Below are 24,119 nucleotides of genomic sequence, written 5' to 3' on the forward strand. Positions count from 1 at the left end.
ACCAATGCACCCCTGCACTAAGCACAGGAAGATCAATAATCACAGGAACTGAAACCCCACCAGTGAAACATATAAAAACAAAAAAAAAAGAAACAAAAAAAAAAAACAAAGGAAAAGAAACCAAGAAAACTGTTGCATCTAGAATCCGTCCTGGGCCGGAGGTGCTGGAGTGAGGCGACGTCCAGTGCGTCAGTGACGGTCAGACCTGCAAGAAAAATCTCCGTTGGATTTGGCTCTGGCGAGGATCCTTTGGACCTTCTGACGCTCAAGTCAGATTTTCCGCAACAGGTGGGAAAGAACAAGCATTTATAAGAAGGAGAGGAGACGTACCTTCTTCTCTTTTTTTTTTTGGATCCTCAGATTACCTTTTATAGGTGAGGTTGGAGCCTTGTGAAGAAGAGAGAGGCCGTAAAAGACCTTAGTACCCCTCATTATGTCTCTGAACGGTGCCATGCCTAGCCTTTTGACTTTTTTGAGTTGGTGAGTATTGTCACCTCATAGTACATGGGGCTGCCACTGTTGAAGACAGGAGCCGCCTGATAAAGACCACCTGCCTTACTTAATGGATGATATGACTGGGCTGCAGGAGGGCCTCTCAGGGTCATCATGACTTTCATTGCTCGGCCTGATAGTTATTTGGAGGGTTCGACTGGTGGCAACTGAACGAAAGATTAGGAGGAATAGGCCTTAGGGGCTGGCAGCGAGCTTGGCATAAATACTAAGGTCGGGGCCGATGGCCGAAGTCCAAATGGCCGATGTAATATTTAACTTAGATAATAATAATCTGCTGCCATATGTCTAAGTGATGTTGAGGTCGGATTTATGATGAGGTCAGCCTCCCGATGAAGTCGGCTTTCTAATGACCTCGGCTTTCTAATGAGGTTGGCCTTCTAATGAGGTCGGCCTTTTGACGAGCTCCTCAGAAGAAGAAAGGTAGTTGGCCAAGCGATGAAGATCTACCCGAACACTTGTCCCCCAACTCTCGAGTCCGATTCTGCACTTTTGATCGGGCAAAGGGAGTTAGTCACTGTGTGGATCCGAGTTGCTTCTTTGACGATCAGCCACTTTGTTGTTTCGTAGAACGAGTCATCATTTTTAAAATATAGTCATCAAATCGGAGCATAATCATAGATCAGTCTATCGTAGATCGTTTTATTGAATCGAAACTTAGTTGATCAGAGAAAGCTTTATTTCGGATCAATTGATCCTTCGTCAATCGAGAATAAGCTAACCATAACTTTGTTCACCTGAGTCTGCATGCAAACCGTAGCTTATACGCTTGTAGTTGCCGGAGCTTGCAGCTCCGTTAATTAGGTGTCAGTCGAATAACATTTCGTCGGGTACTAACCAATGATGTAATTATTTGGCTAGATGTCAAGCGACCAAGTTGCTTGATAAATTTCTGAGTATTTGAATTGCTCAGCATAGAGTTATAGAATATGAGGAGTTTGGACTCCTTGCAGATTTTTCTCGAAGAAAATGATGTCGTTGTTTGGAGGTGACCTCGGACGTCGTCGAGATTTTTGTCTGCACTGCACCTCAGATCTCATCGAGGTGACCTTGGATCTCGTCGAGGCTTTTGTCTGCACTACACTTTGGATCTCATCAAGGTGACCTCGGATCTTCATCAAGGCTTTTGTCTGCACTGCACTTTGGATCTCGTCAAGATGACCTCGGATCTCGTTGAGGCTTTTATCTGTACCGCACCTCAGATCTCGTCGAGGCTTTCGTTTGCACTGCATCTTGGATCTCATCAAGGTGATCTCAAATCTCATCGAGGCTTTTATCTACATCGCACCTCGGATCTCACTGAGGTGACCTCGAATCTTGTCGAGGCTTTTGTCTACACTTGTCAAAGTGACCTCGGATCTCGTCGAGGCTTTTGTCTCCACTACACCTTAGAGCTCGTCAAGGTGACCTCGGATCCTTATTGAGGCTTTTATCTGCACTACACCTTGGATCTCATCAAGATGACCTCGGATCTCGTCGAGGCTTTTATCTGTACCGCACCTCGGATCTCGTCGAGGTAACCTCAGATCTTGTTGAGGCTTTTCTCTGCACCGCACCTCTGATCTCATCGAGGTGACCTCGGATCTCATCGAGGCTTTTGTCTGTACTACATCTTGGATCTCGTCAAGGTGACCTCGGATCTTCATCAAGGCTTTTGTCTATGCTGCACTTTGGATCTCATCAAGGTAACCTTGGATCTTCGTCGAGGCTTTTGTCTGCACTGCACCTTGGATCTCATCCAGGTGACCTCAGCTCTCGTCGAGACTTTTATCTGCACCACACCTCAAATCTTGTCGAGGTGACCTCGGATCTCATCGAGGCCTTTGTCTGCACTACACCTCGGATCTCATCTAGATAACCTCGGATATCGTCGAGGGTTTTTGCCGTTACACCTCGGATCTTGTCGACGTGACCTCGGATCTGGTCGAGAATTTTTGCTATTGCACCTCGAATCTTGTTGAGGTGACCTTGGATCTAGTCAAAAATTTTTACTGTTGCACCTCAGATCTTGTCGAGGTGACCTCGAATCTTACCGAGGGTTTTTACTGTAGCTTAGGTACTCAAAGACCTGTTGCTCAAGAAGAAAATAAGATAGCGAATGGGGCTTGAGAGCCTCTTACCATAAGAGCTGTGAATTTTGTTTGAGAGACCTTGAACTCTGCTTCATCTTGGCCATATTTTTGCTTTAGGTTGGCCTCATTTTTGGCTTTGGTTTGGGCTCAATTTGGCTTCGGATCATTCCGATGGATCGGCCTCATTTTAACTTCGGATCGGCCTTGATCTGAGCACTCAAGGGCCTACGGTCCTACCAAATGGAAAGAAAGCAAGATGACGGGTGAGGGCTTAGGAGCCTCTTACCTCGAAAGTTTTATGCGGATCTTTTGAAGCTTGTTTCCTCCTCTGATCCGGATTACATGCCCTCTGTTGGTGCAGATTTCTATCTGGTGCCGAGGCGACTGGAGTGGGTGGCACATCGGATCGCCGAAGGTGGGACTGTCATGCGCCAACTGTCGCTGAGCAGGCCATTGATTTTAAATCGTGGCGCTCAGGGAGCAATAGCTGGCCAATCGTGAGTTAGCCGTGAGGCTAAAAGAATGCCTGATGAAGGATTAGCCGACGAACGGTTGGCCACTCAATGCCGTCATCAAAGGAGGAAGCTATGAATAGAGCGTTAGGGAGAGGCCACCCCTATCCACTTTAGCCGTACTATCCCAACTTGTCCCGTCAAAGATTTTCTACCCCCTATTGAACATCCTCAAGAGCCGCACTTGGCCTTCCAACTTTGTTTTCTCTGGGAACCGGCAAAGAGGATTATGGGGACGCCTCTGGTAGCTCACATGGATTATAATCTCCGACCAAAACTACTGTCGGTGAGCGGTCTTTGGGTTAGAATGCCCTAAGGATACTCTTCGCGGTAGTACGACAATGGGTTGTGCATTCTTTTCCAAAAGTGGGTAAGGGCTCTTCCTCTAGCGTCAATCTGTTACGTCTGGAATCCATTCTGGGCTAGAGGTATTGGAGCGAGTTAACGTTCGGTGCGTCGGCAGTGGCCGGACCTGCAAGAAAAATTTCTATCGGAGTTGGCTCTAGTGAAGACCCTTTGATGCTCAAGTCAGATTTTCCGTAATAGATAGAAAAGTGCCCGCGTTTATGGGAAGAAGAGGAGGCGTACCTTCTTTTTTTTTTTTGGATCTTCGGATTATCTTTTATAGGTGAGGTTAAAACCTTGAGAAGAAGATGGAGGTTATAAAAGACCTTTTTTCCCTCATTATATCTCTGAGCGGCGCTGTGCCTAACCTTTTGACTTTCTTGAGTTGGTGAGTATTGTCACCTCATGGCACATGGGGCCGCCATTGTTGAAGACAGGAGCCGCTTGATAAGGGCCGCCTGTCTTACTTAATGGATGATGTGATTGGACCGTAGGGCGGCCTCTCAGGGTCATCATGACTTTCATGACTCGGCTTGACAGTTGCCTAGATGATTCGGCTGGTGGCAACCGAACCAAGGACCAGAAGGAATAGGCCTTAGAGGCTGGCAGCGAGCTTGACACGAATACTAAGGTCGGGGCCGACGGCTGAAGTCCAAATGGCCGATGTAACATTTAACTCAGATAATAATAATTTGCTCCCATATATTCAGGTGATGTTGAGGTCGAATTTATGATGAGGTCGGATTTCTGATGACTTCAATTTTTTGATGAGGTTGGCATTCTAATGAGTTCGGCCTTATGACGAGCTCAAGAGGAAGAAAGATAGTTGGCCAAGCGACGAGGATCTGCCCCAACACTTGCCCCCCATTTCAGATCTACCAACCATAAGATGATAAGAAATCAACGACAGACTTTTTTTCTTTTTTTTTAATTGAAGGATCCCAATAAGCATGCGAAAGGGCAAAGTGCAACGGTGACACAAAGTCATCAACCCTGAGTAAAGAAGAAGCAGTAACTGAGACTCAAAGTGAAAAAAAACTTGATCAAAACTCAGTTATTAGAACCAAAAGAAAAAAAATGAAAACAAGAACTCATCTCCAAACATCACAAAAAAGATATAAAATAAGTGGGTGAACTCCAAGAATTCACAAAACTTTTAACCAACGCACCCCCGCACTAAGCACAGGAAGATCAATAATCGCAGGAACTGAAACCCCGCCAGTGAAACATATAAAAATTAAAAAAAAAAAAAAAAGAAACAAAAAAAATAAAGGGAAAGAAACCAAGAAAACCATAAAGACTTCCAACATTAAGAAGCTAAAACGTCACAGAAATCGATGGAAAAGGGTGGGAACAAAGGACACGAAGAGGACGGATTCGGAGCAACATACCTGTAAGACGAAGTTTTTTCTTAGGAAAGCGTTTGTTTGCGTGAGGAAGCTAGCAGGCCCGGAAGAACGGGAGAGAAGGAATCCATTTAATGGCTAGTTCTCCCCCTTTTAACTCACAGAACTACTACGCCAAAATAAAAAGAAATCTAGACGCAGAAGGGAAAAATATAGCCGTTGGGATCTCATCGATGAGGGAAGAAAAAGAAGGAAACCTTGATGTATTGCGTTTTCCCGGCAGGCGGTCTATCTTCGTTGAGGTCAAGTGCCCACTTCAATCAGCTGTTTAAGTCTAACGTAGTTACCGGAACGTCCACCGTCCTCTCTTTTGTTTAACTAAATTATCAAAAATACCCTCAATTGTATTCATCCGCCTGCACAGCTCTCAAAGCGAGAAGTGGATGATCCAATGGTGGATGGGCGCGAAGGAAGATGAATTCTTCCTCCGTACAAAGGATACATCTGTGGATAAACTTTTCATGCGCAATTTATTGATGCCCCAAACATTTTCCTTAATTTAAAGATTATTATTATCCAATTTACAGGAAAAAAAATAACTCAGAACTCATATGAGCCTATAATAATTTATATTATATATTTTTTTAAAGGAAAAATAGTGAATTATACTGCCTCTAATTTTTTTTTGTAGATTCTCATCTTGTTGATTGATTTGATAACCTATCTTTCTTATTTATCAATCCCTCTAAAATCTTTAACATTTCTGTTGCAATAAACATTTATCCCTTTGAGTTCTAATCCAAAAGGTATCATCAATATTATGATCAAAGATTCATGACTTGATATGTGAGATATCATCCATTTTGATCTTTAAATCTCATAATTTTTTTTTAAAAATAATAAATTTTAATGATCTTGTATTTGAAAAAAAAAAAATCGTGTAAGGTCAACAAAGCTAGTGCGTCAACTTGCGTAATCTACCACGATCCTGTCAAAACCTCTATTTATTCTCGCCTTGGCTAAACTATGGATGATACTATCATATCCTGCCATTTGATGGATGTGATGCTAGAGCACATGGGAATCTCTTTCAAGCAACTGGGCCGGCTTAGATTGCTAAGATCTTGAGAGAAACAGGCAATGAATGACGAAGTTGCTGAGGCCCCACAAAGTTCCAAGGATCATCTCCTAGTATCCCTCTGAGAGTTGTCTCCAGTCTTTACAGGCGGTGGAAAGCATATTTTAATGCAAACCAGATGGCTGCTTTTTGTCTATACTGGAACCTTGGAAAGCTAGGAAAATGGTCAAAGAACAAATGAAGACCAACGGGGTAGCGCTTGCTTTAACAATTAGCTGCATTTTCTACTCTGTTCAAAAGCTATAAGAGCCTTGCTTGTAAAAATTTTTCTGGTGATAAACCACGTTCCCTCGATATGAAACGGGTGGAATTAAGTATTATTGTTGAGGTCATGGTTGGTTGAAAATTAGCACCTTCCTTTCAATTCTATGTAACTTAGAAAATAATTGTCTCATGGTCTTATGGATTCTCCAGTTTCTGAAGACCATTGGATGTGTATCTAGTTGTTGAGTTTCTGTCTTGGATGATCATGATGAAATATATAAACGCCATTTTGATGAATTTTTGGAAGTTTTAGGAACATCCAGGTCATCACAAAGACGTGGACCATAGATTGAATTATGTAAATTACGAAGTTTCAAGCATCTAATGTGTGCAATATCGTTTGCTTCAGTAAGAATCAACATCCAATATTTCAACACAACAATCAATAATATTATAAGAGAAAGAGAAGAAGAGAATTCTAATGTGTTTCGGTGCAAGCTCCAAGTATTCATGCTATAGACGACACAAAGATCAAAACTAAGACATGATATATAGATGCCGAATTGACTTGTTTAGAAGCATATAGTGAGCTTTTCATTTTAACATCCCAAGAAGAGAAGCAAAGACAAGATCACAAAATAAGGGAAGAAAACTGGAGGGAAAATATGAAAAAAAGTACTCTTTAGTACACGTGCATGTGTTTGTTTACTATTAGAACTACAAATAAAGATTTCTTAAAGAGTATGTGCAGAAGAATAATGACAACAAACCCCTATGCCAGATGAATCTTTCTTGAAAATTTTCTGAATTTTCAAAAGAAAAATCTAAATTGTCTTGACTTTGTTACATTTTTCTTGATTTTTGCTCCTCCAAATTTTTATTTTTCTTAGTGCCCTGAGTCCCTGACCTTCTTTCTTTTTGGTAAAAATCAAAAAATTATACCAAGCGTGCATAAAGCTATATTTATGGGAAGCAGAAAATAAAACATTTAAAAATTAAGCACCTAACCTATATTTGCTATCGGAAGTTCTTTTCATCTGAGAAAATTGTTTAAAGAAAAAAAAAATCATTTGTTTTACTAAATTTGCTGTAATAAGAATTTGATGAGTCATTTTTCATCATAGTTTTGCCTTCTCAGTAGAAGCATTATAGTTTTGTTTGGGAGAGAGATTTTAGCGAACCACAATATCTCGAATATTTTGTTAATTCTAACTCCTTGGATTTGGCTGCTCACTTTCTCATTTATCAGTTGCTTCAAAAATTTTAATAAACTTCACTTAACATCACTATATTATGCAGCTTTTACTATAATCACAAATATGAATACTAAATTTTCAGTTAAAAAGCAAGAAACAAATTGCATCCAGGTTTCGATGCTAGATGGAGTTAATAGATCGGCTAAAAGAAGAGACAGATGGAGATGATAGAGGAAATATGATACATAATATCTGGACTTCTTTTTCAAGATTTTGTTACTTGCTATCTAGGGTGAGTTATATTGAGAAAGCAGAATATTTTAGTTTGATTAGGTAGGTGCTTTTTTGTTTTTTTTGTATTTTTTTTTTTTTTTTGTATTTTGATTGTTTTGAAGCTAAGTCAAAGTACTCTAGAAAGTCGGCAATTTTTCTATCATCATTGACTTGAACCTTTGCACTAATTCAGGTAACGTACGTCAATGGCAAAATCTCCATCAGTCTTATTTTTTAGGGAGTCATCTAGGCCACAGCATTGTCCGCCACCCACACATCCACCTACTAGAAAAAACATAGGTTGATGCCACCCATCCTGCCTTCAGATGCATCCAGATGTATTCAAGGATGGGCAAGCATCTCAGCACGTTATTATTTATATCACCAAGTCATTGAATCCTTCTTCAGAATGTTGTTACATAATGCTGTCGACGTTCCAATATGGTAAGATTCTCTCGGATGCATAAATTAATATTATCTCGTAATAATGCTAGTCCTTGGACAGAGCCACCAGTGGGTGGAGCAGCCTGTTTGGCTGGACAATTGTGGGTTTATATGACTTGCAATCCACCGAGTTAGAATCCTATTAATAGAAGCATGCCAAATAGCACTGCAGCATAGATTGAAAATGTTCAACAGAATGAGAGCCTTTTTGATACCTTAGAGTGGCCTAAGTACAACCGGAAAATATGTTCTTTGGTATGCGTTATGATCATAGGACCACAATAAATAATAATATCATAATTCTTTTTCAAGAAAAAAAAAAAGAAAAAGAAAAACTTTATGTAAGTTCTAATGCTGCTTTGGAAGTACTCTTATTAGGTACAATCTGATGGACTATGGTTCCACATGCTTCTTCAGATATCACATCAATGTGCATATGTTCTAAATTGGGCATGACATTCTTTGAACTTGGTTTCAGGGATAAACTTTATGTGCATTTGTGGAAGCAATGGGATACATTGTGAGCTTTGGTTTCTAGTTGTAATGTCAAAACACCTATTCCATTCCAACCACTTTGTGAGGCATGACACTGCAACACTATACAACCAAGGAGAGAAAAAACATAAAAGAATGAAAAACAATAAAAAATGAAGGGTGAATGCACCCTTGACAAGCCACGGTAAAATCCTCTCTCTCCCCCACTCTCTCTCCAATCTCCAAATATTCATGCTACAGACGATAGAAAGATGAAAATTGATTCCACATATTTCTTATATTTTTCATACACGAAGACGACAAAGGAGTATAATTTAGGGTTGCAAAAGCCAAGAGCTAAAAATATATAACTCGCCATGGAGAAATATAAAATACAAAGCATTAATAGATAGAATAATTTGTCTTTTGAATGTAACTATAAGTTTTCTCAAATCATCCAATGCATTTGGTTTATTACTCATCAAGCACATCAAAATCTGAAAGGCCAAGCAGCTTACAAGACCCATCATGGGAGAGTATAGACTGTAATGAGTATTTCTTACATTGTGGAATTTGACTAATTTCCTGATGTTCTTCATCACTTAATTCCCAATCAAAGATATTGATATTCTCCTTGAGCCTTTCCTTGTTAAAAGTTTTCACTACCAAGCTCACCCCTTGTTCGTATACCCATCTTAAGGAAACCTGAAGAGAAATGTAAATCAAGGTAGAGTAAAGAAGGATTTTTTTTCTCAAAAAAACAACTTAAAATTTATGGAGGTGTTTTACATTTAGCTCTTTTGCTTATTTGTGTTTCTGAGATGAACTTGACTCCCTATATATAAAAGAGAAACATGGGATGCCACATGAAAAGTCATCAATTTATCAACTCATTAGACTCTTTGCAAGTTGGGGGAGATTTTGAAGGATAGCTTCTATCCTAAATAATAACAGATAGGGTATATCTCCCTATCTACCTAGTAATGTAGTTATACATATTTCCTCACATACCCCTCCAGCCTAAATTAGCATTAGTGGCACAAATTTTAGAGGGTTCATGTCAGGATAACAGAGATGCAATATCCATTCAGCACTTTCAGAGAGCCTTCTAAGCTTAGTTGTACTCTATATGGACCCTATATTTGATGGGAAAAGGCTTGGATGAGAAATATTCCATACAATATGCAACATGCCATAGGCTAGGCTGTTGAAGATGGATGAGTTCCAGGAAGCAGAATAATGGGGCTAACTACCATGCATGTCTAAAACAGAACATGTAAAGAAATTACAACAAAGAGATTTTTTTTTTTTTTTCAAAAATTATAAGAAAAGGTTGTCAAAGCCAATTAGTATATTTGAGTCTGAAGCATGGTAATTCTGAAGCTGTAAGTTCAAGCAAAGGATGATGAGGATTTGATTACTACCTGAGGCAGAGTCTTTCCCCTAGTCTTAGCAATCTCTTGGAGAACTTTAGACTCCATCAACAGATTCCTGCTCTCTGTTCTATCTTGGCCTCCTATGGGACAGCAAGCAGTTATATGTATACCCTTCTCCTTGCAGAACTCCCTCAATTTCATCTGCTGCCAAAGCGGATTCATCTCAACCTATATTTTACATCTTCTACCAAAAAAAAAAAAAAAAAAACTTAAAGACTATAAAATAACAACCATGAAACCTGGTTAACAGCAGGAGGTATTTTTGCAAATGCGAGCAACTCTTCTAATTTCTTTCGTGAGAAATTGCTGACCCCAATTGACCTTGCCAAGCCAAGCTTCTGGCACCCCTCCATGGCTTGCCAAACAGAGATCAAGTCCAAGGGAAGAATGTCTTCCTCATTTATGGGAAAACTGCAAGCCCCAGGCTTTGAGCTCATAGGCCAATGAATTAGATAGAGATCAAGGTAATCCAACTGGAGATTTCTACACCACAAACAACAATGTCAAAGGAGTACACGTGTACAATAAAGAATGGCAAAACAGGGTTACAGCATAGTGGTTGCACTAATCTTTTGTCAGAAAAAAAGGTTACTCGGAACTTTTTTATTTTTTTTTCCGGGAGAGTTGGATGACCAACGAACAGAAGGAAGCAAGAACAGAAAAAAAACAAAGCTAGGCGTTTTCCCAACTGTTTTACTGGATAATATTCCATCACCTCAACAAAATGATTCGTGGCACTCCCACCATTATTCGCAATAAAGTTATATAATAAATGAAATAGCAAATTAGGGAGCAGGCAACAATTTGGGTTTTTTACTTCAATACTCATAGCCCTCAGATGCTCTCTTGATTTGGATGGTTCCTTGGTTTCTCTTTTTGCCTTTTTTTATGTTTTTTGGTGTGCGTGTATGGAGTCTGCTGCTGAGTTAGAAGCGACATAGAAGCTGATAACAGAAGGTAACTGTGTAATTGTATACGTAACGTTCTTTTTCATGAGCATAATTCGATAAGATAAACATATATTTTAAAGCAATCTTGAAGTAATATTATGAAACTACGGCGACAATGTATATATATATATATATACATACGTGGAGGGTTCGAAATTGCTAAAATTGAGATCTTTCTCAAAAGTCAAAACGAAGAAAAAAGAGTGTGCGTTCCTCGCGGGAGTCGGGAGGAGAGAGGAGTAAAAGAGGGTGTTCTTTCCAACAAGTACCGGAGGCTCCTCTGGAGGGCCGGGAGGACGAGGTCACGGTGGGCATCACTGCACCATAGCTTGGAGGTGACGAAGAGCTCGCTCCGGGACTTAACAAGGCCCCGCTGCAAGGCTCCAGCGATGGCCTCACCGAGGGGCCGCTCCGTTTGGTATAGGGAAGCGGTGTCGAAATGGCGGTAGCCGAGCTCGATGGCTTGGAGGACGGCAAGCTTTACGTTCTCCGGCACGACGGGGCGGCCCGCGGTGCCCATGCCCACCAGGGGGATGGGCCGGGAGCCGCCGGAGCTCAGGGTCACCTCCGGTATGCTCCCCATCTCTAGTCACGGATCCTAGCCCTCTCGGAGGCTCTGAAAAACCTATCCTAACACGTGATAGAGATCTAAGGATACAACCGGTCTATCTTGTTTGCACCAGGGAGGAGTCTGTGGACCAGGTTCTCCACCTCTTGCTCATCATCCGGAGATGGTGTCATTGTAAATACGCAAGCTTTCTAATTTTCTTGATTCCTATGCTGATATATCGATGTCCAGCTTTAACCATTCGTTGTCATTGTGCCTGGTTATAAGCAGGCTGGAGAACTGTCCCCTTTTAACAAAAGAAGTTTCGTTAATACAATACAATAACAAGAAAAGACAACATGAATATTGCAAATGATAAAGAAAACTTTAATCCAAGGATTGATATAAGCTTGTATCTCATAGTATAGTTTGGGTTTCCAGCTTAAAACCCTTCTTCACAAGTTTCAAAGCTGGATATATTAATGACTAGATTATTTAGAATCTTGAAACCCAAACACGCCTTCTCTGGGACTAGCATATTAGAGTCTGCAAAAGTTTATCAGAAAGGAGCCAACAATAACCAGGAAGACAATAAAAGTCAGATCAAAATGTCTCAAATGGGATGTTCCTAAATCAGGAAAGCTCATTAAATGCCTGTTCTCCTTTGGCAACTTTAATGAAGACATCCTCCAGGGTGGTGTCGACCAATTCCCATGCGTCTACAGGGAACTTTCTCTGTGCTTCCTTCACTAATTGGAAAATATCGGCAATTCTGACATCCTCCTTTGGCAATTCAAACTTATGGGTTCCTGATAGATGATATATCTTATTTGCTCTGGGTGAGAGTCGCAGAACCAAGTGTTCTATCTCCTCTTCCTCTTCACTTGGTGATGTCATTATCGTCAAGACACGAGATCCTCCAAATCTTGCTTTCAGCTGTCAAAAACACCATTTCTGTAAGCAATTCATACATTTTTTTTTTTTCATTATTAAATCAATTGTTAGATCTACATATGATCAAGTTATCATAAATTTCTTGTAGAATATTCATAGTTCAGATACTAGCTACATGCCAAAAGGAAACTTCTGACCCAAAGTATCAAGATATCAAGATTGCCACCAACCTCTTTTGCATTCCCTATGCACTGCAGACTTCCGTCTACAACAATTCCCAATCGGTCACACAAGGCCTCTGCTTCTTCCATTGAATGTGCTGCAACAGACAAGCAGACAACTAAACCAATGAAGTCACACACACAGAGAGAGAGAGAGAGAGCACTAAATACATATTTTATCATTTTATCAGCCAATAAATTCAATGTATTTGTCCAATTATTGTAAACCAGTTGTAAAGACTAACAAACTGCACTCTCCTAACCAGAAAAAGGGACATGTCATGAGGTGAAAAATTAAATTCAGAACTATGGTAACAAATTGTACTAGTAAGAATAATAGCCCGATCCTGCTTTGCACGTTTTACAACATCCCATAAGATTTTTCTTGATGCTGGATCTAACCCACTACTTGGCTCATCCATATAGACAACCTAAAAGGAATTCCAGAGGCATATTGTCAGTGGGCTGTTATAAGCTGATAAACTTTGATAGCACATGAACATGCTTAAGCCGAAAAATATATTATACTTTGGGATCACCAATCAATGAAATAGCAATGCTAAGCCGCCGCTTCATGCCACCACTGTATTTTCCAGCTGGCTTATCACCAACACCACCATGGAATAGGTTCACGCTCTTTAAAGATTCTTCAACCGCCTGCAAAATACGGAATACAGGTTCCAAGAAAATGAGATACTGCCAAAGAAATTCCAAGAGTAAGGCTACTGATGCTTCCTATGTTGAAAATTTTTCTTCAAAGAGGTAGCTTATCATTCTGCACGGGATTCCAAAGATGATAGTGTTCGATCGTAATGTCATGCAGACAACAAGCATACAAGAATCAAGAAATGGAAAAATTCAATACACCACAAAATTATTATAGTAAGCTCTTTCATACAAAGCTAACCTATTATAAAGATAAAATGCAGTTTAATCATACCTTGTAATTCATTACAGCACAGACAAGTAGTTTACAATTTTCAGAAGAAGATTTTCTTTAATAATTTAATGTCAAATCAGCATGATGTGTCATACAAAGCAATGTTAAAGAGAGGTTATGAATTATTGAAAACATAATACAAAATTTATTTATTCATGATTGTGCAAAAGAACCTTTTTTTTGTTGCATCTATCTATCTGTCACGGTAGTAGAATAGGCAAGCATGCATGTGCTTGTTTAGTTCAAAATGAAGAAACTTCTAAAAAAAAAGGAGAGAACACAACGAGTGTGAGGTAAGCTTGTTCAAATAAATGAGCAAAATCCTACCATCATGCTGCCCCCATGAAGAAAATTGTTTCCACTAATTTTTTCAATATTCATGCATGCTCTTCTCCTTTCACATAGGTTCATCATAAATTAGTGATGAAGATGGGAGAAGGATGAAGCACTAGTATCATGCCATAAAAACAAATTAGCTTCATATAAAAGAGTAGAATGAAATTCTAGATTAGGAACAATAGGTGTTTCTATCCGGCACAAGCAGGAGAGATTTCTTGTTTTTAGACTGTTTGAAATGCTGCTTTCACAAAAGTTAGATTAGCTGAAGACAACAAGGACATCATTTTCCTAAATGCTTCTGGAGAATGTTTAAGAGATGCAGCACCATTTTTGGCAAACTTTTTTTTCCTAGTTTAATAGAAATTTTGTAGTCCCATTGCGCCACTCATAATGGAGTTCAAGTATATGGTGAGACATATCTGTGTTTTTGAAAATGCTGCAGCTGAAGTTTGGAAATTAACATAGTACAGGTTTTGATTATTTAGTAATTCTGATAAGGTTAATTTGGTACCAGAGGACATGAATTTTTATTGATGAATTAGCTAGCTGAGAATTTGCAGAGAGTAGACCGGATCTATTTTAGTAGCAGACCATGAGCTAAGAGGATCCTTTTATTGTGGTCAACCATGGGGTGGTGGAGGTGTTTTATCATGATTTAGAAATTCAAGAGGTACAATTATCCTTAAGAGTAGCGGGCATGGGAGGTAGAGCCATAGACGTATCATGAATCTTGTAGGCATCCATATATTTCAATACCAATGAACCTAGTTTCCAGCAAGGAATATTACTCTACAGATAGAAACACGTCAGGTTCATTAATTTAGAAGGATGATCTAATTTTTATTGTTTCTAATAATAATACCAATTTCATATGAGATGCAGGGACTTTGCAATACTGAAGTGGTCTTATCTTGGTGTAAAATGTGTCCAAACATATCAAAACATAGTTGCAATGTGGTATTTCCGATAATCATGGTCACAAGTTCAGAATTCAGGAATAGTTCCATATGATCAAATTCAGAATAAAGAATGAGTTAAGATTCGCCAAAGATTGGAAAAAATTTAAATGTAAAAACTAAAAATTACAAAAACTAAAACATTGATATATTTATATGTTTATTTGTTGACACTACCATGAACAACAACAGCAATAGCATCATAAACTTGCTATCCATGAGCTTCCTTGATTTATGCATAAATATGCCATCGATTGCCACCCAGAATAAAAATGTTATCAATAATTGAATATTTCTTGAGTAGTCTAACCACCAGGGTATAATTTGGAGAAGCATTCAAGTGAAGAAAAAGGAAAAGGAAAAGAAAAAACTCATAGCATGCACAGGAAAATCTTAACCATTTGGTTTTCCTGAGAATTATTCTAAGAAATATTCAGTCAAATAAGAAAGCTGTGGTTAATTCAAGAATTTTCCTATTATTTGGAGAACTTTTTCTGTTGGTGGGGAGGTGGGGTTTAAAGAATTTGGACTACATTGTTGGATGCTGAAAACAACAAAAAACTAAGCTTCATGTAAAACATGATCTTCTAAATCAACAATGCTTCAATCAGATATCCAGTTAAAATTGTGTTTTACTAAGTTTACATTTGTTCAGGTTTTAATCTTTAGAATGACAAGACATCAACCTGATTCAGAAAATACTTTTTTATTTTCTAACAGTAGGTAGGCAAACTTTTATGCTCCTTTAGTTTGTTCAATCAGAATTATGCAGTAAACACCCATAACATTGACCACATCGTCAAAAACTACTCTTATTTTTCCCTTGTTTTTCCAGGTTGGCTTTCTGAATTCTTCTGCAGCATAGCTCACATCAAGGCTGTATCACCATCGGCACAACCTATGTAACTCTTTTAATCACAATTAGTAATATAGTATTCTAAACCTCCTTTCTACCATCTCTATCGCATCACAACTTCACAAGAAAGTGCTCATTCAAACACAATATTGCGATACATAAGGCATACAGGCTAAATTAACTTATCATGGTTGCCACAGACTCAAATATATTGAATACCAAAAATAAATATGTAAAATATATAGACTTTTGTACAATTCTCAAGTTCTTGATGAATAAAGTGAGAGGCACATTGGCAATAACTCTATATTCTGCAGCAACTAAAAGAATTTTCTTAAGTGAAAAGTTGCACACATGTAAATCACTTGCTGAAGAAAATAAACTAAAGAAAAAGAAGTGGAGCAATATGCCAAATATTTGCACAATACCTGAGACAATGCAGCACCCTTTAGATTCTTCAGTCGGCCATAAAACATCAGGTGCTCTCTGCCAGTCAGTGTTTCCCATAACAAGCTGCAGTACAGTGCTCAAAAAACAAAACAGAAAAGGTATTTGTGATTCAAATAACTGAATCTTAGGTTCCATCAACCGATGTTATGTAATCCATCAACTGAACTTTGTGGATCAGGAAAATAACAGAGAAAAACAAAGATCTTACTCATGCTGTGGGCATACACCCATTCCTGTGTATATTTTTTCCATATCAGTTCGTATGTCCATTCCATGAATATATGCTGTGCCGGATGTTGGCTTTATGAACCCAATCATCTGTAAATAGATTAATTATCCTTCATACCATCTAAGGCATTGGTTTGATTTTTTGCATCATAAAACTAAAACCACATAAATGTCAAAGAGAATGGAAAACAAACAAGGCCCAGAAAAATGCTTACAGATCATTTGTCTAAGACAATAAGATAGTCTAAGCAATAAAAGTAAACAGAGGGGAATTTTGGGTGTTTTTTTTTTTCCTTTCCTTTGGGTTTGTTTTGGGGTGGGGGTGTGCTGCAATCTCCTGAATTCACAACTTATCCGAAGAAACATAAAAACATAACATAATTTTTTGATGTGATTAAAATCTAAAACCCATGTAATGGGCTCTCTTATAAGGAAAACTTTTCAAGAGTTTGATCATCTTGCTCAAATTCACTAAGACTATCAGGGAGTGAACTTACTTACCATGTGGATTAGAGAAGTTTTTCCGGCACCATTAGGACCAAGTATGCCAAAACACTCCCCTCGAGGCAAGGCAAGAGATAGTTCCCGAACTGCAAGCTTCTCTGGGTTTCCATCCCTTCCTGGATAGACCTTTTGGAGATTATCACATATGATCACATGACTAGTACTAGGTTCTCGTAGAAGTTGTTCGACCACCTGTCTCTGAAATTTATTAAATCAAAAGAAAATTGGAATCTATGATGGAATACCATAATTTCCAAGCACTGTATAGAGAGAATAAATGGGACCAAAACTAACTAGGAACAGCCTAGAGTTTTTTTAGAAGTTGAAGATAATTGCAAAAGCAATCAAAAGGAGAAAGATGCATCTCTTCACGTACTTTAGCAAACAAAACTAAAAACCACTCGAGCAATACAATCTAAAATAAGGAACTTATGGTCCGGCCATCACAAGATCTACTCAATCGATAAATCAGAATCTTCAAACTTCAAACCAAATACATCAATATTAAAATAAAACAAGACAATCCATATAAGCAGCTGGCCTAAGTCAACTTATAGAAAACATATATCTGAACTGATTGAAATTATTTTGAAATTTATCTGAAAAAAATTCTGTGTTGTATATTTCTTGCTCCTGAATAAATTGAAACAATTTTGGGTTCAATTGATGTAAAAACCCCTTTTGCAAAAGTTTCCCAGTGTGGAGCACTAGGTCCCCTTGTAGCAACCTTACATGCCATAATACAACAGGCTGTGATAACTTGATAAGAGTAATTTCGTAACAACTACTTCAGAGGCCCACTGACCATCTGTCTCTGTCTCAGGCACTAGATAATTATCAATAGCTAGTTATAAGAAATTTATTGTATAAAATCTGATGTACAGTTTTGCAAGAGCTACGAGTCCAAAGGATCAAACGTAGGAGATAACTTCTGTTCATGTCGCGCGCGCGCGTACACATACATACATACCTACATATATACATACATATGCATGTGTGTGTGTGTGTGCACATACATATATATATGTGTGTGTGTGTGTGTGTACATATGTAGGTATATATACATAAATATCCACACATATATATGCATGTATGTATGTGTGTGTATACATGTATATATATCTGTATATGTGTGTGTGTGTAGCATATAACCCACATTAAAGAACAAATACATTCACCAAAGCTTACTTCTTGGTAGAGATCAGGCTTCTCTATTTCCACAAGAACTTCAGATTTTTGTTGCTGTAAAATGGGCTTGCAGAAAGGCAGTGAAGGCTTCTTCCGGAAGCATGGCAAAAAAAACAGAGTACTTTTCCCAACCCCATCTCCTAATGAGACAACCTGATCCAAATAACATGCAACTGGGAGCAATAGTAGCCATTCCACAACCATTATAACCAAGACATCTTTTATGCCATTTTGTCTGTCACCTAAATCTCTCCATTGCATGCCAGAAGTACCAACTTGACTTGCCTGAAGCGCATAATTTGAAAACTCGTATATCCCACGGTACAAGGAAAGTGCAGGAATCATCTCCATTACTAGAATCCAACCACCTTAAACAACAGAAACAAATATATATTTAATAATTACAACTTCTTGAAAGATTGTTTACGAATAAACCAACTGAAACAAAGACTGTGACTTAATTTTGAAGGGACAATATGTCAAGATACTCAAGTTGAGCACTTTTAAGCTGATGATAAAAATGCTCTTACCTGAGAAGGAAGTATCTTCAATAAAATACTGGAACAGATATTCTCCAAGTAGGCCAGAACCAAATACGTATATATATCCTACTACTGCAACATCAGATCCCATATAAATTAAAGAAAGGATGAATTATCTAAAGTGTTAGCAAAAAAATGTAATCAATTTTATCTGGTTAGCATCTAACCTGTAGCAGTTTTCACATCAGAAAAGAATGCTGCAACAAAAAATGCTAGTGCAATCTGCAAGTTTATGTAAATGAAATAGAACACGAACTGTATGCTGTAGTCATTCAACTGGAAGATCTTTAAATCTGAACAAAAGGAAATATTCACATCAGAAGAACATGAGTTGAGATGTATGTCTGTTGCTTAAAAATTGTCTTACCTGTAATCGAGCCAAGCATCACAAAACATAATGTATAAACTGATGATAAAAGAAGAAAATAGGCATAGGATATCGTCCAATAAGGTCCATTCCCAAGTCCATGCATTTTCATCATAATTCTTAGTTTCCACTGCTTCTCGTAGACTAGGTATGTCAAAATGATCTGCATTTTTATAGGAAAATGAAGGGCAGACAACTTCTATTAAGATTGACTAATGTGATCACAGAATTAACTGCAAGCAATGAAACATCAACAAAATTTTCATTTACAAGAGTTTACCGCAACATATACAACTATATCATTATTCTTAATTCATGAGAAACAGAGTACACAGAAAATAAATCATAGAGCACGGTCTCCAAATTTAAGGAGTATCATACTTACAGGAAAAAGAAGCTCCATAACCCATACATAGAATAGTGTACCAGTTAAAGAAGATAAGTCAATCATAATCCGCATTCCCAATTTGGGCATTTCTTTAACATATTCAAACTGCATATTGGCACCACCTCTCAAGACCCGAAGGTATGCACTCGAGGCCTGCTAGCATACAAATGATCAGCATGTACCATAATAATCAGCAAAGCAACGGTTGGATACTGGTATACCCATACCAGTATATCAGTGGTATTATGGGATGGCATTGTACCAATAAATGGTACTCCTCTTGGTGCCAGCAGAGAGGGAACATACATAAAAGATCCTGATTAATTTAGCATGGACATACCACATTAATTGAGCGTGGAACACGGAGCACTGTAGGCTCCCCATTGTCTTCCAAGGTTTTGTAGGTTGAGTTGTACCAGATACTAACATTTAAGATTTTCTCATCAGAATTTAAGAAATCATAAGCTGCAATGGGAAAACAAGTCAAGAGTTATATTTACCCATCAAAATTAGATAAATTTAAAAAGGAAAAAAAAAAAAGAAAATCTAAATGACAGCTACCTGCAAGAATTTCATTAGAATTTTTCTCTGCATTCCCTTTCTCATATCCCCTAAACAACTCATCATTTATCGCTGATGAATTGCTGCGCCATAATGGTAAACCTTGTACACATTCAACCTCTATTCCAGGATTAAAGGATTAAAAAGTTAAAAAGCACGAGTATAGACTAGCTAGCTGAATAAAATAAAATATGAAGATGAAGTTACAACTTCACTCATGTCAAGTTTTCTAGGTGACAGTATCACGTATTAGAGGTGCTCTAGGACCATAATGTATTATTTTATTCACGAATTAGTCTACATATCATACATAAATAGCATTTAGTCCACAAATATATGATGCCCCTTGAAATTACTAGCGGTTATGTCTCTATAGATTGTATATGCATGGATCGAGCCCTCGTTTCTTGTGGTGTAGGTGATTTTGTCATGTACTGCAGGCCTTGTAGGGTCACAATGTGTTCCTTTATTCCCAAAGGCAGTTTGCATATATGTGCCTGCACCCTGTGATGACAGACTTTTCCATCTCTATAACTTTATATTGCGGTCGACCCTCATAAAAGACTTAGACTCCTCACTCCAACCGAACACCTCAAGCTCCTCAAGTTTCAAGTCACAATATCAATCAAAGTAATACTCTTGACCAAGTTTTAAAATCCCATGGGATGAAGGTGTCCCGGTTTCTCAATGCAACGGGACATCCCATCGTCCCGTTCAATCTAAATAGCGATCCCGATCATGCATCCTGATAGATATCCTTCGTCTTTCTCTCTTTTTTCTCTTTTTCTTTCCTTTCTTTTTTCTTTCTTTTTTCTTTCTTTTTCTTCTATCTTCCTTGCTTTCTTTTCCTTTTTCTTTCTTTTCTTATACCTTCATTTCTTTTTTTCCTTTTCTTCTTCTTCCTCTTTCCTGTCTTTCTTCTTTCCTTCCTTTCTTTTTTTCTCTCTTCCTTCCTTTCTTTCATTTTTCTTCTTCTTGTTTCCTTTCAGTTTTTTCTGTTCTTCATCTTTCCTTCTTTTCTTTCTTTTTCTCTCCCGTGTGGATGGGTTTTGGAGTCCCGATCTCATTTTCTCATAAAAAAAAAGATGGGATGGCCAAGACGCCCCCATCTTGTCGAAACATAAAACTTTACTTTTGACCAAAGTTGGCCATCTCGGTAGCACTAGTACCATGCTAGTACAGTATCGGTATGTCCGATATAGATGTCGATTCAACATAACGAGAATCGGTACACCTCCTGTAGCAAGTCTTGATTTGGTACCACTACGGTAAGACATGCACCGCTATGACAAACCATGCTCTTGACATTAGTAAATGTTTCCATAAGTCATGATAAATACAGATAAAAGGTATATGTTGTTTTAAAATGGAAAATCCATACTTTAAGACCGAAATCTTATAGCTAAATAATGAACTCAAAAATAGTTTCATACAGAGAAGGATAAAAAAAAAGGGAGGGAATAAATGTTCTAATGTTTTCACTGGAAATAAAAACACGGCATTCTATTTTTTTACGGCATGTGGTTCGAATCATTGATATAATTGACAATGGCTTTTGTAGCAGTCATTAAACTATACATCTTGTAACCAAGCATGAGATCAGCACTTAAACCATAGGATAATTGCTATTCCATACCTCCCTAAATTGCTCAGTGCTACGTGCCAGAACTACTGCATGCATTGTAAAATTTCAACTTTGCTGAGTGAGTGTCAGGACTGGTAAATTCTTAAATGTAATGTGTCCTTTGTCTATGCCTATGAGCCAAAATGAGAAGCAGCTGAAATTACTAGAGAAAGGTGGAATCACAAACACATAAAGAAAATGCAAATGTTATGTTCCATAATAAGAAAAGCATTTAATTATCAAACTAGTTCCTTGAAACCATCAAACTGAAACCTAGAATATAGTTAGTACCGATGCTACTCAGGCATGAATTTTTCAGATAAAAAAGAGTCCTTTACCTTTCTCAAGAGGAGAACCAGCTACCTGAAAGGAAACTAAATGGGTAGAATTCGATGCACACTTAGGTTGAACCACATACAAAGATCCAAAAGGCAAGAAAGCAGCTTCAGTAAACTGCGTTTGCATAGGTTGTGAGTCTGTTCCCTGTGGAGCTCTCAAAGATTAGAAGGATTCAAATATTGTGTCATAGCTAATAATGATAATATGAAAAAACGAAACATAGAAAACATGAAGAACTATTAAATGTACATGGAAAGCAAACTCACTAGAATAAGATTGGATAAAAAAGTGCCCAGGTAATCCGAGATATTTGAAGAAGAATTCTTCATAAAAAAATTGTCTGTCAGACCTATCAAAAGATTAAGTTTGTAAGTGGCAATTACTCAAAAAGATAAAGTAAAATGCCATTGCTTTGTTGACAGATTAACTTACTTTTTGCAAAAGACTGATTGCCACCAGTTACAAGTATAGTAGCAGGGCATGATTTTGTCCTCTTGCATGATTTATCTGGAAGGTCAGTAAATGGAATAATGTCATCTCTCGTCGCACGATATTTGGGCTCAGGAACTTGTAGTAAAGGCGGCCATTTTGGAGGGCTGGGGACTGGGCAAGGAGACAACTGATCTGGCATCATGTTATCCAAACAGGCCTCTTTCTTGCATGTGCCATTCTTAGCCTCAACACAGTAACACTGACATTTGGGTCCATACTTGACCAACAGGATGTTAACCCAAGTTTGCAAGGAACCAACTAGCAAACAGATAAGAACTGGGAAAAGAATGGTGCAGATATTTGTGCAGGATTTACGCTTCTGCAAATCAGGGATGGAAAATAAGATCTTTATGATAAATCCAAAAAAAAAAAAGATCTTTGTGACAAATTCAGCATGAAACTAAACAATAAAGTTCACAATGAAGTTCACCAGTAACATCCAGACGCAAATAAGAACTTACGATTTCTGCACCAGTTTCAGGAACCACCAAAAATCATTATCCAACCCTAACGTTTAAAGCATATGAATCGCGCAAGAAATGGGATCAAAATACAAGCATGCCTGAAAACTGAGTAACTAATTAGAATGTGTTGCCAAATCCAGAACCAAGAGAATGGTCGGATACAACACACCGGCATAATATCTGAAATGCTCGGAAATTTCAAGCCAGCAAAAGATTCAGTGCATGCACCACTAGCCTGCATGACATTCATAAAGGGAGAAGGATAAACGAGAAATACGCAAACCCATAAAGGAAGGAGGGGCAAAAAAAAAAAAAAAAGATAAAAAAAAGAAATATGCAAGCCAGGGATTCGAAAAGAAATCATCATAATAAATTAATAAGTTGAATCAAAGGATCATTCTTTTTTTTTTTTTTTAACTAATTAAACTATTCTGCTATTAGAATATTGAACTGCAAAGGCTATTCTGCTATTATTAGAATTTTATCCCTATTCACGCTATAGCGTGAGCCATGAATAGGAATACAACAAGAACCTGGGATATAATCTAGACCATGCAAGAGAGGCTCAGGTAAACATGGATCGAAATGATTTCCAGAAATCGAAAACGAAGGAAAAAATAAACGATGAAGCATTGATCGAAGAAAACAGAAGAAGGAGAAAAAGAGAGATGTGGGAATCTCCGACCTGGAAGACGAGATTTTTTCGGAGGAGAGCATCGGCCTGGGTGAAGAAGCTCGCAGGGCCCCGGGACGACTCCATCGACTTTCGCATGCTCAGTAGCGCATCGGGACCAGCTTCCGCGACGAAACGCGCAGGCACACGGGACGTGCCCTCCATCGGAGCGAGGAACAGAAGACCGAGAGTTCGATGACTTGATTTCCCAGCATCGTATCTGCTAAATATATACAGCGGAGAGCGAGGCCGACGAGAATCTTCCGCACCCAAGACTATAAGACGAAAATGCCCCTTTGCTTCGCGGAGTCGCAAACGCGGAAACGCTTATTACGGTATCAATAACACCAATACGCCATTTATAGCCTCTGCTCGCTGATATCACTTTGTGCGACGCGCTCCGAAAAACCAACCAGTCGGCGGCAGTTTGACCGAAAGACCCACTGATGAATCCCTCCCTTCCCCCTGTTCTCTCCCCTGCACCACCAGTCTGGCTATGGCAGACTTGGCGGGTGTCTCTTACATTCGTTTTTAGGTCCTTTTTTCTCGGACCAGTTCCCCGTCTTCTGTATCGAAAAAAAAAAAAATCAAGACTCAAAAATATAAAATATACTTTACAGATATTTTTTAAAAAAATATTATGTAC

At 38.4% G+C, this 24,119-nt stretch overlaps 2 protein-coding genes across 6 annotated transcripts in view; both read right to left on the reverse strand.

The window, feature by feature from the left end:
- The window catches only part of LOC105040352 (non-functional NADPH-dependent codeinone reductase 2-like), a 13,027-nt gene extending 1,362 nt beyond the window's left edge, over positions 1-11,665 (reverse strand). The window contains exons 1-4 of one of the 3 annotated variants that reach the window (XM_073254847.1): positions 11,170-11,665; positions 10,190-10,433; positions 9,939-10,118; positions 9,078-9,219 (exon numbers count right to left, since the gene is read on the reverse strand). In XM_073254847.1, coding sequence (XP_073110948.1) covers positions 9,078-9,219; positions 9,939-10,118; positions 10,190-10,433; positions 11,170-11,483 — 880 coding nt within the window. In that variant the 5' untranslated portion in view covers positions 11,484-11,665. Of the gene's footprint in view, positions 1-8,264; positions 8,638-8,894; positions 9,220-9,938; positions 10,119-10,189; positions 10,434-11,169 lie in introns of those variants that run through there. The other 2 variants (XM_073254849.1, XM_073254846.1) reach the window with 2 other exon arrangements.
- A 155-nt stretch (positions 11,666-11,820) lies between these two features.
- Positions 11,821-23,802, reverse strand: LOC105040313 (ABC transporter A family member 7). Of its 3 annotated transcripts, none has more exons than XM_019848873.3 (18): positions 23,486-23,800; positions 22,277-22,655; positions 22,111-22,193; positions 21,844-21,988; positions 19,882-20,001; positions 19,661-19,785; positions 19,318-19,473; positions 18,933-19,095; positions 18,733-18,858; positions 18,554-18,637; positions 18,024-18,391; positions 16,833-17,033; positions 16,312-16,421; positions 16,082-16,166; positions 13,091-13,219; positions 12,888-12,993; positions 12,572-12,681; positions 11,821-12,383 (listed from the first exon to the last, which is right to left on the reverse strand). In XM_019848873.3, the coding sequence occupies exons 1-18, from the start codon at positions 23,636-23,638 to the stop codon at positions 12,081-12,083; spliced, it is 2,946 nt and encodes a 981-aa protein (XP_019704432.1). In that variant the 5' UTR covers positions 23,639-23,800; the 3' UTR covers positions 11,821-12,080. The 3 variants fall into 3 exon arrangements, with proteins under 3 accessions (XP_019704432.1, XP_010915097.1, XP_019704433.1); XM_010916795.4 differs by having other exon boundaries at positions 12,572-12,660; positions 23,486-23,799; XM_019848874.3 differs by lacking the exon at positions 12,888-12,993 and having other exon boundaries at positions 12,247-12,383; positions 12,572-12,660; positions 23,486-23,802.
- Positions 23,803-24,119: the final 317 nt, after the last annotated feature.

Source organism: Elaeis guineensis, chromosome 3, assembly GCF_000442705.2.
Source record: "Elaeis guineensis isolate ETL-2024a chromosome 3, EG11, whole genome shotgun sequence".
In the NCBI taxonomy this organism is placed as follows: Eukaryota; Viridiplantae; Streptophyta; class Magnoliopsida; order Arecales; family Arecaceae; genus Elaeis; species Elaeis guineensis.